The sequence below is a fragment of the Ictidomys tridecemlineatus genome, chromosome 11 (genome assembly GCF_052094955.1).
Source record: "Ictidomys tridecemlineatus isolate mIctTri1 chromosome 11, mIctTri1.hap1, whole genome shotgun sequence".
NCBI classification, from domain to species: domain Eukaryota; kingdom Metazoa; phylum Chordata; class Mammalia; order Rodentia; family Sciuridae; genus Ictidomys; species Ictidomys tridecemlineatus.
Genome location: NC_135487.1, coordinates 124231750 through 124248720, shown reverse-complemented (window position 1 = coordinate 124248720; position 16971 = coordinate 124231750). Strand labels below are relative to the sequence as shown.

The 16971-nt window shown below is 40.2% G+C and overlaps 1 protein-coding gene across 10 annotated transcripts in view; it reads right to left on the bottom strand.

The window, feature by feature from the left end:
- The window catches only part of LOC144368438 (CD48 antigen-like), a 50358-nt gene that overhangs the window by 19890 nt on the left and 13497 nt on the right, over positions 1-16971 (bottom strand). For 6 of the 10 annotated variants that reach the window (XM_078027293.1, XM_078027296.1, XM_078027300.1 and 3 more), the window contains exon 2: positions 4391-4735. In XM_078027293.1, the coding sequence (XP_077883419.1) occupies positions 4391-4735 (345 nt within the window). Of the gene's footprint in view, positions 1-4339; positions 4736-4846; positions 5094-16971 lie in introns of those variants that run through there. The other 4 variants (XM_078027298.1, XM_078027299.1, XR_013428197.1 and 1 more) reach the window with 4 other exon arrangements.

Below are 16971 nucleotides of genomic sequence, written 5' to 3'. Positions count from 1 at the left end.
TGTTGGAGTCCCTCACCCCTCTCCTGCTCTCTCCCAGTGAAAGGCTGCCTGTTATGCAGGGGACTGTGGGAGGTGACTATTTTTCCCTGGAGGGCCACCAGCAGATCAAGGAGAGGAAGGGCCATTAGAATGAGGTGAAGAGTAGCAAATATGGAGCATGGCTCAGGGAGAAATTAGGAAAATAGCTTGAAATGTCCTTGAATTAACCAGTTAAAATTTTTATACTGAGTCCAGTACATATAAATCTCTTTTTTAATTGTTTTGATTTTCCATATCATCTGTTTAGATAATGATATAAAAATCTTTTTATTTGAAAAATATTTTTATCATTAAAATCTAGAATATAAAGACCTTGTTTTACCCAAAGACGATTTCTTTCTTCTTTTTAGGACCTCCAATGTGTGCTTCCTCTCTGTTGAAGCATCTTTTTCTTCTAGAATTTTTTCTGGTTATACTTTGGAATAATTTTTGAAAACCTTAGAATCTAAACGAATTATTGTACTTTGATAAGAAATATCAATGAAAATATAGTGAAAGTTCTTAGATATTTCTGTTGACAGAATTATATTTGTTTATCATCTTATAAAAATTTGTACAATTATTTTGAAAATTAGAAATTACTTGAAGGTTGTATTCTCTTTTAAAAGCAAATTTATAGTAAAATACATTTATCTCAAATATCTGTAACTAAAAGGCAGAGTATCAGATAAATGTATGTATAAAACATACAAATTATGGGTTTTCTGTTGAAGAAAAACAATTAGACAACTATATATACTAAACAATTAGACATGTATGCTAATTATTTTATAGATTAACAACTATAGGTTATTTAAATAGCTATAAAAATATATTAAGAATAAAGGCACAACTTATAATTGTATTAACTTTATGTAACCACGTGGTTCTTAAAATCTTTGGATCCATTTTAATTAGGAGTGCACTCTTCTATGTGAAGTCACTTGATGTAACTGAAATAAGATACTTATGTATACATTTTTATGTCTTGTAATAATATAGTCAGGAGTGAGAATAAGGATTTTTTTGTTCATCACAGAAACATTGCCGGCATTTGTTCCTATGGCGAACATATGCATCCCCATAACCTCCAAAATTAAGGTAAAATGTAAACAAGTATGTTTAGTATCTGTCAATAGAACATTATTTAGTAACACAATTATAGAGAAAAGTCAGGTTATTTAACTCAAAACTAACAAATTTAGGGCTGCAACACATAAACCTGTGGAATTAATATTTTTGCCTGAAAAAGATATTTTTCATTAGCTTTTGTAGGTGAGCATTTCTAAAAATGTATGCTCTGAGCAGCACAGGTAGCAAGCTCAGGCAGGTCTGAAACAGGAAGTACAGGTTTGTGGCTAGAAGGTGGGACCAGAAGTCCTGTCTGAGAGACAGTGGAAGAACCAATGGGAAGCCCACGAAAATGCAGGAGGCGGGACCAGGAAGCCCCCCTGCTGACAGGCATCACCTGGTTACCAAGATGACGGAAACAGCATGGAGCCTGTTGCCCATTGTTGGGGCAAAGGTTCCCTAAGTTTTCCTAGCCAGTGGCATTTTGTTTGGTATTGTCTGCATTCCCCCACCTGGTCAGGATCCTATGGCGAGTAGCAGCTTGCCTTGTCTCTGCAACCTGTGGTGGCAGCTTGTGTCTGCTGGTATTTTGTACTTTTTGTTTTTTTTAATATTTATTTTTTAGTTCTTGGCAGACACAACATCTTTGTTGGTATGTGGTGCTGAGGATCGAACCCAGGCCGCACGCATGCCAGGCAAGCATGCTACCGCTTGAGCCACATCCCCAGCCCCTATTTTGTACTTTTTTTGTAGCACATGGGTGCTTTAAAAGTGAGTTTTAGTGGCAGATGCCAGTGTTACTATCAGATCTTAAAGGAGTCAGCATTTAGGTCAGGTCATTTAAGGGTTAAAAGCACTGCTGTCCACGGGTCTAGTTTCAGACTAGTTTAATGTCACAGATTTTCCTTCTAACTAATTCACTTACTTTCTACAATTCATCCCACAATACTCTGCAATCCCAAGCATGCTTAACTTCTGGAGAGAACTTTAAACTCACTAAATTTTTAATATTTATACTGGAGTCCTCTTACGGGCCACCATTTGTGGCTTTCTTTCCCAGCAACTTAAACACTCAGAACTTGTGCCCACCCAGGGACTCCACTTGCCGGGTTCTTCATGACTAACACACTCAGGGGTCATTCCAGGGGAACTGGGCTACATGAAATAACCACACAAGAGACAGAAATACCTTTTTCCTTGGGGTTACTGTGATGGCTCCTCTGACATTAAGGGTCCACAGAAAGAGAAAAAGAAAGAGAGAGCCCACTCATACCAACCCCTTTTATTGAGGAGAAACTATTCAAATGAGGCAAGGGGTCAGGTTTCAGGGGGCTGAGTCTTCAGGTTTCAGGGAGCTTCATGATGTCTGCTGTCAGAAGGTTGACTGACATCTAGGAAGACCATACCCAAGGGCACAGTAAGAGAAGGTGACACACAAAAGGTATTTCCATAGAACATTCTATCCTAAACAGGGCAAGGAGTTATATTACAAAGAAACAGGTGAGCATAGCTCCTCCTATGGGGATGTAGGGTTAGGGTTAGGGTTAGGGTTAGGGTTAGGGTTAGGGTTAGGGTTAGGTGTTGAGAGTCACAGCTGAAGGGGCCCCAGCAAACTTCCAGCTGCCAGCAAACTTTCAGACTGCCAGCTGATGATTGGCTCACAGCAGCCCCAGCAACATCTAGCTGATTGGCTCCTTTGTGGTGATGCTCATTGGGCTGTTTCCCTGCCCTTTCAGACCACAGAGCTGCTCATTGGGGGACTTTTTTGGCTCCGCCCATGCGACCCAGCCAATGGGCCTCAAGAGCAGGAGGATTGTGGGAAGTGGGGAGGCGTGTGTTAGTGTGAGAGGCTTGTGGGAAGCTGGTGGTGGCAGTTGGGCTCTGAGGGTTTTTCCTGAGGAGCTGTTTTGTTTGGCATGTGTGGTTCTAAAAATAAAGTTAGTTTCTTTTAACAAGTGGCTCCTGAATTGTGCCCAGCCAGACTGGGGCAGTTAGGCACACCCTCGCAGAAGACACAGTCCCTCAAACCCAAGAAGGGCAGGGCTGTCTAGCAGCATAGGTGTTGCCTGATGCCACATCACCCTGCAGGAAAGTTAACTCAGTCATGTGCAAGGTTGGTCTCCCACAACTAGGTTGCTCAGGCTGACCTCAAACTTGCAATCCTCCTGCCTTGGTACCTGGTGTCACTGAGATCACAGCGTGCACCACAATGTCCAGTGAATATTTGCATTTTTGTAAGATAGAAACTGTATTTGTGTGGGAGGTGATTGGAAAGAGGGAAGAGAGCAAAGGCAGGGAGGCCAGTTGGGAGATGGCTGCAGTGACCCACTAGAGGGGATGGAGAATGGGCAGAGGCAGAGCCAACCAATGGAGAGTGCTCTGGCCATTGGATGCACTTGACTCTACTCCTTCTTCTCATTGTTCTCACACTTGCTCCTCTGCCCAGCAGCCTCTGCTTCCTTGGGAAGGATGTTGGTTTGTTTTTTGGTCTGGGGGATGTAGGACACAGAGGCTGTGTCACCTTCTGCATCTTCAACTTGGCTCTATGGCAGAGTTTTGTTTTGGAAATTCGACAGTTGTACTTCAGAACAAATTATCCAAAACCATTTTACCAAGCCAGGCATGATAATGCACACCTATAATCCCAGCAACTCCGGAGGCTGAAGCAGGAGGATTGCAAATCTGAGGCCAGCCTTGCAACTTAGTAAGGCCTTAAGCAAAGTAGCAAGACCTCGTCTCAAAATAAAAGGGCTGGGGAAGTGCCTCTGTGGTAAAGCACCCTGAGTTTAATCCCTGGTACCAAAAATTAAAATAAAGCCATTTTACCTCATGATCATTTCTAACTTTCAGTCTCCTTTTCAATGTTTTTTTTTCCCTTCATCTTTTCAATGTCCAGTTTTGTCATTTTTACCAACTTATCTCAGTCACAGAATTTTTAAATCAGCTCTTGAAACAGTCAATTAAAGACTTTTTAATATAACTTTATATTTCTAATAATCAATTTTACAGTATCTCATGATTGAAGAAAGTTTGTTTAAAAAAAAAAAAACTTTTGGGTGACTCCCAGTGCCAGTAAAAACTGCCATTTCATGTGCATTGTGTATAAATGATAAGAACTTCAGCTAGTTTTCCCTAAGATGTATCTTTGAATTTTAGTTTTCATTTTTAGGACATCTTCTGATGTCCTAACACGGATCTAGTTTATTTTTTGTTTGGGGTTTTTTCGTCACCTGATTTAAGGCCAACTTACTTTAGCAACATGGCTGTTGGAAAGCCTGTTTGGGCACGGAACCCGACTCACCATGGACGCAGAGTCTAAAACCTTTCTTCTGGGATTTTCCTGTGTTGTATTTGATTTCCGCTACATACAGTCCACTCATTTCCATGGTGAGATTCGAAATGCTCAAAATATACTTCTCAGCCAGGCAGAATCTGTGCTTGTATTTGTTTTCAAATTCATACCACTCTGGACGCAAGGGCTTCCAGGACACCAGGAGCTGCTGCTGCTCGGCTGCAGTATTCCACTTCCATTCTATCTCTCGGATGTCAGGGCTCAAAGTGTAGTTCAGGGGCAACTGAACAGATTCCCCCACCACCCTGTTCAAGGTGCAGGAAGGGCTGGGGTCTCTGACAGTCTGGAAACCTGCTAAAGGAAGAGCTGAGTTAGCAAAAGTAAACAGCACATTGTATCTGCACTAGGATTTCACGTCCCATGGATATTTACAGAGAGGGAGCCAAAGCTGCAGAGGGGACTCACTTGGGTGTTGATCTTGCCTAGTATGTGGCAGTTTTGATTCCAGCCACATGTCTGTCCCCCTCCTGGACTCCGGCTCTTTCCTTCTCTTGCTGAGGTGCAAAGACAACAATCAGGGTGGAGCTTCTATCTCTAAACCATGGAGCTTCTAATTTAATAAATGAAAATGGCTCAAATGCAAGCTTGCACCCAACAGGGGCCTTGGTCTAATTCCAGGAAAAGGAAATTGACAATATCAAAGTTGATCAATGATACTCGAGCAGTTCCATTCACCTGAAACTTGTTTCAGCTTTCTCTGCTGCTGACATTTTTCCTCAACCCGCTGCAGTGTGGCCTCTGGCCTGACAGTCCTCTGAAATTGCCCTGGATTAGGTCACTAATAAACCCTTATTTATCAAATCCAGTGTTCACTCCTCAGTTGTATTCTTCTGACATTTGATATGTGACTAGTTTTCTCTTTCTTGAAGCTCCGCTTGTCTGGTACAAATGTTTACTCCTTGGGCTGTCAGCTCAACTTCATTCAAAAAATGTTTCATGCACTCTGCACAGTTGAGTTTTCTGGGAGGTGAGGACAAGCAAGCAAAGCAGATCTCTGTCCCCATGGGGATTCTGTTTGAATAAATGGCAAGTGAAGACAAAAAATGATTTCAGATATTTTAAGTGCAATGAAGAAAATTTTAAAAATTCAGCACAGATCCCTTGCGTAGCACTAAAATTTCTCAAAAATCTGAGAATTTTCTGCCTGATCAGTCAGAGACTATCTCCTGCTACAGAAGCTTAAAATGCCAGATACACATAGATAAGACAGATTCCTTCACAGATAAGACAGCACACAACCTATGCTCCTCAATCACATGCACCAGACCCAGACTTTCAAATGAAAGCTAGGCACATCAAAAGAGCAAGGCCACAAGATCTGTACTGCTGATGTGAAACCCACACAGCAGTCAGACCTGAAGCAATGGTGACAACTGTTTTGGAGCAGGGCAAGTGTCCAGGACCATGACACTGGAGTGTGAGCTGTGAAGTCTCTGCCAGAAGGGACAAGCCAACTTCTACTGGACCAGCTCTGATGGTGTCACTTGGGATGTGGTTCCTGGATGAGTAGTCTCAAAGCCTAGTCATTTGGGCCCTCAAAGATCAGAGGACACTTGCTAGTCTCTGATGCACATTTCCAATTAGTCCATTGATTTCTGTTGTTTGGAAGAACCCTGATGAACACTTAGGATAATGTGATAGAATAATGGTGGTTTGGAGGAGTTATGGGGGGGAGGAGTTACTCATCAAGATAGGTCCCTAGGAAGGGTCAATTACACAGGGTCCTGAAGGATGACAGGGAATGTTCTGGACAGAGGAAGAGTGTGTACAAAGGTTCCAATACAGAATCTAATTTGACCTGTACATAGAATGGAAAGAATAACCGTGGCTGGAGAAGATTGACTAAAGAAGGGATCTGAAGACCTGAGATTGAGAGTCAGGAAAGGTTTTATGAGGATTGGAAGTTTGGATTATGAGTTCAACAGCAAAATATCAGATGAGCTTTATAGAGTGATATCACAAGATCGGCATTTTTAATGATCACTTCAGAATAGATACTCTAGGGATAATGATTTACCAAGAGTGGGAAAAGGGGGGCTGTGGATAGAACTCTGTGGCAGGCCACTGGACATCATGTGTGAGGCTCTAGGTTCAATCCCTGGCATCTCAAGAAAAGGAAAAAAATGGAAACAGTGGTAAGGGTTACAGTTAAGAGAACTTTTCAGTAGAGTAAGAGAAGAGTGGTGTCAGGGAAGGAGGAAAAGAAGAGGAATTCAGGAAAAAAAATGCATCTGGACTATTGACTGTAAAATCATTCACATATTCTCTTATAATCTATTTAACTTCTCTAAAGTTGGGAATATGGCCCCACTTTATTATTCGAGTTTAATTCTTTCTATGTCCTCTCTTTTTTTCTTAGATTAGCTAAAAGTTTGCCAATTTTGTTGACATTTTCAAGGCACTAACTTGGGGATTCATGGATTCTTATGTCATTTATCTCTGCCCTATTTCTTTCCTTCTGCTGCTTTTGCCCCAAATGCCTTCGACTCCAGCTTCCAGCCTCACTCTGCCCTACCTCAGCATCAAGCCAGCTCCACACCCTCAGGCTCCAGGCCTGCCCCAGAGCCAGGCTGGCCTCAGTGGCCCCAGGCTTCAGTCCTGCCTCTGTGTCAGGCCACCCCAAGTCCCCAGACTCCAGGACAGCATGGAAAGCTCAGGCCTGCCACTGAAGCCCCAGGACATATACCTACTCCCATAGACCAAACCTCCAGCCCAGTCAGTTCCAGGATGGCCCCTGAAAGACCCACAGACTCAATCTCCAGATCCACCCCAGAATCAAGCTGGCACCTTACGCTCAGAGCCAGGCATAGCCCAGGTCTTAGATTGAAACCATAAAGATTCAGCCTCCAGATCCACCTCTCCTCCTGGCCAGCCCCATTGACCCAAGCTCCAGACCAACCCCACTATCTGACAACATCCCGAGCTCCTTCCCTGCTTAAATGCCAGTCCACCCTGGCAACCCTAGATAATAGGCCAGTAACTACAGACCCAGCCACCAGCATGCCCTAGCTCCAGGTTGTCTCTTACTATCCCAGACTTCGAGATGGCACCCACCCAACCAGCTCCCAACTGACCCCCACAGACCCAGGCTCCAGACCAGCCCATGTGCCTCCAAGTACAAGGTCAGTCTCACTAAGCCAAGGCCCAGACTGTTCCGCTGCCCCCTGCCAACCAGAGACTCAGGGTCTAGGCCCACTGCAGTGCCAGGCCAGTCCCTGAGGACTCGGGACCCAGGCCCATCCCCATGGACCCAGCCACCAGTCCCTGTTCCAATGTCAGGTCAGCCCCTATACACCCAGGTTTCAAGCCAGCTGCCACAGATATGGGCTTACAGACCTCCCCCATGGACCCAGTCAAAGGTCCATCCCAAGGGATGCCAGCACAGGACAGCTCCCATAAACCCAGAAACCAGGCCTTCCCAAACCCTAAGCCCTAACTCATGAACACAGGCATCAGGCCAGCCTGCCCAGGGACTCTAGCAGCCACCACACATGGGCCCTACCAGATGACCTGCCCAGACCTCGGTGACAGATTACCATTCCAGGGCTTTCCCTGCTGAAGCTAGTCTGTGAAAAACTGGACGACAAGCCTAGTTCTTCAAATGTGAAGACTCCAATGCAGGGCCACAAGGATCATGAACAACAGCAAAGGGAATTAAAGGGAAAAAACAAAACACAAATAACAGATCCTAAACAAATGATGATTTACAAACTTCCTAACAAATAATTAATCAACCTAAAGAACTTCAGTGAGCTTTAAGAGAGCACAGATAGCTGGGCATGGTGGTACACACCTGTAATCCCAGGAACTCAGGGGGCTGAGACAGAAGGACTGAAAGTTCAAAGCCAGCATGAGCAACTTAAGCAAGGTCCTGAGCAACTTAAGTAGACCCTGTCTCAAAATAAAAAATGGCTGAGGATGTAGCTCAGTGGTTAAGCACCTCTGGGTTCTTCCCTGGTAGCAAGACAGAGAGAAAGAGAAAGAGAGAGAGAATGCAGATAGATAGATAGATAGATAGATAGATAACTAACAAAATTTCAGAGGTTGAAAGAGACATAGAAACCATTAAAAAAGGAAGGGAGAAAGTGAAAGATCCAAAAATTCTGGAACTAAAGAACTCAATGACTAAACTGAAAAACTCTATAGATAGCACCAATAAAAGACTCAATCAGTGAAGAAATAAGAAAGAACCAGTAAGATTGAAAGCAAGTTATTTGAAATTACCTAGTCAGCCAAACAAAAAGACAACAAAATAAAGAGAATCAACAGGAACTGTGAGATTACCACCAAGGAACTAGTATATGCATTATGAGTGCCCCAGAGGAACACAGAGTAAGAAAAAAGGAAAAGCTTATTTAAAGAAATAACTTTAATAAGTATATATCCAAAGGATTTAAAATCAGCATACTACAGTGACACAGCAACATCAATATTTACAGCAGCACAATTCATAAGAGCTAAGCTATGGAGCCAAGCTAGGTGCCCTTCAACAGATGAATGGATAAAGAAAATGTGGTATGTATACACAGTTGAGTATTAGCCCTAAAGAAGAATGGCTTTATGGTGTTTGCCAATAAATGGATGGATCTGGAAACTATCATGCTAACTAAAATAAGCCAGTCCCAAAAAGCTAAAGGCTGAGTTTTCTCAGATATAGCACACAATAAAGGGCAGGGAGGGTAAAAAAAAAAAAAAGAATAGAAGATCAGTGGAGTAGACAAGGGGAATGAAGAGGGGAAGGGAGGAAAGATGGATCAGAGAAGGCAGTGAAATGAATCTGACATAACATTCCTATGTACATATATGAATATACCACAGTGAATCTCACCACTGTGTACACCTACAAGAAATCAAATTTTAAAAAATAACTATAGGTAAGTGACAGAACAATCAGTAGAGTAGAGGGAAGGGGAGCAGGGGAGGGGGAAGGGAAGGAGAAGGAGAGGTACAGGGGACTGTATTAGGACAGAATATATTCCATACTCTTATAATTATGCCAAAATGGAATCTATTGTTATATATAACTAAAAAGAACCAGTAAAAATAAAATTAAAACAAAAAAAGAAATAATGTCAGAAAACTCCCAAATCTGGAGAGAAAATTGAACATCCAAAATCATGAAGCCCAAAGAACTCCAAATAAGTACAGATCTCCATTGACACATATTATAATTAAATTCTCAAAAGTAAAAAACAAAAGAAAAATTGGAAAGCAAGAAGAGAAAAGAAAATCATCACATAAAAAGGAAAATCCAGAAGATGCACCAGGCGCCCAGCCAGACCGAAGGAGGAAGACGCGCCAGGCGCCCAGCCAGACTGGAGGAGGAAGTCCGGCCCCGCCCCGAGTGCTAGTCCGGAGGAAGCCCATTAACCCTTAAAACCCATCAAATGGGGTGTGGCTACCAGCACGGTTCTGCGGCTGATCCAGGTACCCGGTTTCCAACTCCCCCACCCTTAGCTGCCATAACTCAAAATATTTCCCACAAGCTCTTGTGGGTTGTAGCTATCAACGCAAAACAACAACTGTACAGGCATCTGGTTTCTACCTCAGAGACTAGAGTAGGGAAAATACAGGTGGAAGCTAATTTCCTTTCACACTGGCTATACCCACCACCCTGAATACAGAGGCTCAAGCTAGGAATAGACAATACCACCTACTGGAAGCAAGGAAAACAGTGTTGTGAGAGACTTTTTTTCTCTCTCTCTTTCTCTTTTCTTCTCTCTCTTCCACAAATTCAGCATATGTGAAACCAAGAACTGTGCATGAACAACCGAATTACCAAAGTAATATAATACATAGAGGAATTGCATATACCCCACCTCCCCCCATTTTTTTCTTTATTTCTATCTTACTTCCCTTTCCCTTCTCTTATTTCTCTTTTCTTCCTTGTTATTTTTTTCTTTTTTTAATTCGTATTCTCTCTATCCCACTTTCAATCTCCTAACTTTTGGTATCTATACATAGGGTAACTATCTAAATAGATAGGAGGTTGAGTCTTTACATTCTTCCATAAATTACCAGTCTAGTGGTTAGAGTTCTCCAAAGGTGCTAAGTTAGTTTAACCTCATACCTTCACTCCTTTCCCTCTAAGTACAACATCCTTCGTCTGAAATTAAGTTTTCTATATGCCACCAGATATAGTACGCCTTTTATGAAACTAAGGAATATATTCTTAAGTAATAATTAAAGCCAATATCTATAGTCTTAGAATCTAGCTATAAATGTATTAATAAAGAAAACTTGTGCTTAGATAATGTACTGTCGATATTGGGATCTGTTAACATTGTCTTTCTCTGCAAAAGAGGGATTTTGGAGCTATACAAGAACAATACAAATATATAAGGGGAAAAACATTAGCACAACAGTTTCACAAAGCTAGAAAGAATCATGAGCAGTATGAAAAGACAAGGAAAGAAAGGACCACAAACAATACAGGTCAATTCAACATTAGATGAGGTAATATCTGCAGCTGATGAAATGTCAGACAAAGAGTTCAGGATATACATGCTTCAGATGATCTGGAGTCTCAAGGAATACATTATACATCAAATTCAGACAATGAAAAATCACTTTGACAATGAATTACATAAACAAATCCAAGAAGCAAAAGATCAACTCTATAGGGAGATAGAGGATATAAAAAACAAACAAACAGAAATCCTGGAAATGCAGGAAACAATAAACCAAATTAAAAACTCAAATGAGAGTATTACCAGCAGAGTAGAACACTTAGAAGATAGAACTTCAGACAACGAAAACAAAGTTTTTCAACTTGAAAAGAACATAGACAGCTCAGCGAGAATGTTAAGAAATCATGAGCAGAACATCCAAAAAGTATGGGATAACATCAAGAAACCAAACCTAAGAGTTATTAGGATACAAGAGGGTACAGAGGTCCAAACCAAGAAAATGAGCAATCTATTCAATGAAATAATACTAGAAAACTTCCCAGACTTAAAGAATGAAAAAGAAATCCAAATACTAGAAGCCTACAGGACACCGAATGTACAAAATTATAAGAGATCCACACCAAGACACATATTAATGAAGATGCCCAACATACAGAATAAGGAGAGAATCTTAAAAGCCACAAGAGAGAGGATGCAGATTACATTTAGGGGTAAACCAATCAGGATAACTGCTGATCTTTCAACACAGACTCTGAAAGCTAGAAGATCCTGGAACAACATATTTCAAACGCTGAAAGAAAAAGGGTTCCAACCAAGAATCATGTATCCAGCAAAATTAAGCTTCAAGATTGAAGATGAAATAAAAATCTTCCACGATAAACAAAAGTTAAAAGAATTTGCAGCTAGAAAACCAGCTCTTCAAAACATCCTTAGCAAAACATTACAGAAAGAGGAAATGAAAAATAACAATGAAAACCAACAGCAGGAGGTAGTTCAGTAAAGGAAAAACTAAGCATAGAGGAAAAACAAATCATGTTAAGCATCGTACATAACCAAATATGGCTGGAAATACAAACCATATCTCAATAGTAACCCTAAATGTTAATGGCTTAAATGCACCAATCAAAAGACATAGGCTAGTAGAATGGATTTTTTTAAAAGATCCAACAATATGCTGCCTACAGGAGACACATCTGATAGGAAAATACATACACAGACTGAAGGTGAAAGGTTGGGAAAAATCATATCACTCATACGGACCCCAGAAGCAAGCAGGGGTGTCCATACTTGTATCAAATAAAATAGAATTCAAGCCAAAGTTAATCAAAAGGGATAAACAAGGACACTACATACTGCTCAAGGGAACCATACATGAACAAGACTTGATGATCATTAATATATATGCCTCAAACAATGGTGCAGCTACATTTATCAAACAAACTCTTCTCAAGTTCAAGAGTCTAATAGACCACAACACAATAATCATGGGAGATTTTAACACACTTCTCTCACCAATGGACAGATCTTCCAAACAAAAGTTGAATAAAGAAACCATAGAGCTCAATAATACAATTAATAACTTAGACTTAATTGATATATACAGAATATACCACCCAACATCAAGCGGATACACTTTCTTCTCAGCAGCACATGGATCCTTCTCAAAAATAGACCATATATTATATCACAGGACAAATCTTAGCAATTACAAAGGAGTTGAGATACTACCATGCATTTTATCTGATCATAATGGAATGAAATTGGAAATCAATAATAAAATGAGAAACGAAAAAATCCTACATCACATGGAGATTAAACAATATGCTACTGAATGAACAAAGGGTTACAGAAGACATCAAAGAGGAAATTAAAAAATTCTTAGAGGTAAACGAAAACTCAGACACAACATACCGAAATCTCTGGGACACTATGAAAGCAGCACTCAGAGGAAAATTCATTTCTTGGAGTTCATTCCTTAAAAGAAAGAAAATCCAACAAATAAATGACCTCACACTACACCTCGAAGCCTTAGAAAAAGAAGAACAAATCAGCAGCAAATACAGGAGAAGGCAAGAAATAATTAAAATTAGAGCTGAAATCAATGAAATCAAAACAAAAGAAACAATCAAAAAAATTGACAAAACTAAAAGTTGGTTCTTTGAAAAAATAAATAAGATTAATAGACCACTAGCCACGCTAACAAAGAGAAGAAGAGAGAGAACCCAAATTACTAGCCTATGGGATGAAAAAGGCAGCATCACAACAGAAAATTCAGAAATACAGAAGATAATTAGAAATTATTTTGAAACCCTATACTCTAATAAAATAGAAGATAGTGAAGGCATCGATAAATTCCATAAGACATATGAACTACCCAGATTGAGTCAGGAAGATATAAACAACCTAAACAGACCAATATCAAGTGAGGAAATAGAAGAAGCCATCAAAAGACTACCAACCAAGAAAAGCCCAGGACTGGATGGATATACAGCAGAGTTTTACAAGAACTTTAAAGAAGAACTAATACCAATACTCTACAATCTATTTCAGGAGATAGAAAAAGAGGGAGAACTCCCAAATTCATTCTATGAGGCCAATATCACCCTGATTCCCAAGCCAGATAAAGACACTTCAAAGAAAGAAAACTACAGACCAATATCCCTAATGAATTTAGATGCAAAAATCCTCAATAAAATTCTGGGAAATCGTATACAAAAACATATCAAAAAGATCGTGCACCATTATCAAGTAGGATTCATCCCTGGGATGCAAGGCTGGTTCAATATCGGAAATCAATAAACGTTATTCACCACATCATAGACTTAAAGATAAAAACCATATAATCATCTCGATAGATGCAGAAAAAGCATTCAAGAAAGTACAGCATCCCTTTATGTTCAAAACACTAGAAAAGCTAGGGATAACAGGAAGTTACCTCAACATTGTAAAAGCTATATATGCTAAGCCTCAGGCTAGCATCATTCTAAATGGAAAAAAACTGAAGGCATTCCCTCTAAAATCTGGAACAAGACAGGGATGCCCTCTCTCACCACTTCTATTCAATATAGTTCTCAAAATACTGGCCAGAGCAATTAGACATTCAAAAGAAATTAAAGGCATTAAAATAGGAAAAGAAGAACTTAAATTATCACTATTTGCAGATGATATGATTTTATACCTAGAAGACCCAAAAGGGTCTACAAAGAAACTACTAGAGCTAATAAATGAATTCAGCAAGGTGGCAGGATATAAAATCAACACACATAAATCAAAGGCATTCCTGTATATCAGTGACAAATCTTCTGAAATGGAAATGAGAAAAACCACCCCATTCACAATATCCTCAAAAAAAATAAAATACTTGGGAATCAACCTAACAAAAGAGGTGAAAGATTTATACAATGAAAACTACAGAACCCTAAAGAGAGAAATAGAAGAAGATCTTAGAAGATGGAAAAATATACCCTGTTCATGGATAGGCAGAACTAACATCATCAAAATGGCAATATTACCAAAAGTTCTCTATAGGTTCAATGCAATGCCAATCAAAATCCCAATGGCATTTCTTGTAGAAATAGATAAAGCAATCATGAAATTCATATGGAAAAATAAAAGACCCAGAATAGCAAAAGCAATTCTAAGCAGGAAGTGTGAATCAAGAGGTGTAGCGATACCAGATTTCAAACTGTACTACAGAGCAATAGTAACAAAAACAGCATGGTACTGGTACCAAAACAGGCATGTGGACCAATGGTATAGAATAGAGGACACAGAGACCAATCCACAAAACTACAACTTTCTTATATTTGATAAAGGGGCTAAAAGCATGCAATGGAGGAAGGAAAGCATCTTCAACAAATGGTGCTGGGAAAACTGGAAATCCATATGCAACAAAATGAAACTGAATCCCCTTCTCTCACCATGCACAAAAGTTAACTCAAAATGGAACAAGGAGCTTGATATCAAATCAGAGACTCTGCATCTGGTAGAAGAAAAGGTTGGCTCTGATCTACATATTGTGGGGTCGGGCTCCAAATTCCTTAATAGGACACCCATAGCACAAGAGTTAATAACTAGAATCAACAAATGGGAATTACTTAAACTTAAGTTTTTTCTCAGCAAGAGAAACAATAAGAGAGGTAAACAGAGAGCCTACATCGTGGGAACAAATGTTTACTCCTCACACTTCAGATAGAGCCCTAATATCCAGAGTATACAAAGAACTCAAAAAATTAAACAATAAGATAACAAATAACCCAATCAACAAATGGGCCAAAGACCTGAACAGACACTTCTCAGAGGAGGACATACAATCAACCAACAAGTACATGAAAAAATGCTCACCATCTCTAGCAGTCAGAAAAATGCAAATCAAAACCACCCTAAGATACCATCTCACTCCAGTAAGATTGGCAGCCATTATGAAGTCAAACAACAACAAGTGCTGGCGAGGATGTGGGGAAAAGGGTACTCTTGTACATTGCTGGTGGGACTGCCAATTGGTGTGGCCAATATGAAAAGCAGTATGGAGATTCCTGGGAAAGCTGGGAATGGAACCACCATTTGACCTAGCTATTGTCCTTCTCGGACTATTCTCTGAAGACCTTAAAAGAGCGTACTACAGGGATACTGCCACATCGATGTTCATAGCAGCACAATTCACAATAGCTAGACTGTGAAACCAACCCCGATGCCCCTCAATAGATGAATGGATAAAAAAAATGTGGCATTCATACACAATGGAGTAATACACAGTACTAAAAAGTGACAAAATCATGGAATTTGCTGGGAAATGGATGGCATTAGAGCAGATTATGCTATGTGAAGCTAGCCAATTGCCTCAGTCTTGGCTGGGCACAAGATCAGGAGCCACCACACACTTGTAGATTCAAACAGCAATTCTTTATTCCCGAACTCACACCGGCCTCCACACACATTCAGGGGAAATCTAAAATCTGCCCGCCCAATTCACCTACTCCACGAGTCTTTTTTCCAAATTCCATTTGAATCTCACGAGAACTCAATGGGAACAATCAGCAGGAACACCCTATTCCCAGCAGCAATAATCTTCAACCTCCAACTTCCCTAAAACCCCTATTGTCTTAAACGGGGAATGCCCTAAACTTGTCTTAAACCGGGAACACCTTAAACTCAAGGAGCGGGATACTTCCTCAAACCTGATCAGCTCTAAACCCAGATCTGCCCTGGTCCTTGAGCAAGGTCACCTTACATGCAATGTCAACAGCGAAATTCCAAGACAAGGCCATTTAACATGGGGTACGCTGGCAAGGAAATTTCGATGAGTCATTCCTACTTGGCAATGGCCCTCAGCAGCCAATCCCTAAAAAACAAATGTCAAATGTCTTCTTTGATATAATGAGAGCAACCAAGAACAGAGCAGGAAGGAAGAGCAGGAGGAAAAGATTAACAATAAATAGAGTCATGAGGTGGGAGGGAAAGGGAGAGAAAAGGGGAAATTACATGGAAATGGAAGGAGACCCTCATTGTTATACAAAATTACATATAAGAGGTTGTGAGGGGAAAGGGAAAAAAATTAAGGAGAGAAATGAATTACAGTAGATGGGGTAGAGAGAGAAGATGGGAGGGGAGGGGAGGGGGGATAGTAGAGGATAGGAAAGGTAGCAGAATACAACAGTCACTAATATGGCAGTATGTAAGAATGTGGATGTGTAACCAATGTGATTCTGCAATCTTTGCAATGTTTTGAATAACCAATAAAAAAATTAAAAAATAAAAAAAATTTTAAAAAGGAAAATCCATAAGAATACCCATAAAAATATATCTGTAAGAATATTTTTTAGCAGAAATCTTGCAGGCCAGGAGAGACTAGAAGGATATATTCAAAGTATTGAAGGTGAAGGGACTACTGATCAAGGATACTATACCTGGCAAGTCTATGCTTCAGAAATAAGGAAGAAAAGAGGATAATCCAAGACAAACAAGCTGTAGGAATTGGTCACCACTAGACATGCTTCACCAGAAATGCTAAAAGGAGTTCATCAAGTCGAAATGGAAAGATCCTAACACTAAAATATAAAAACTCATCATAAGGGCAAAAATATAGTCACATTCAGAATACTCTAATACTGTAATGTTAGT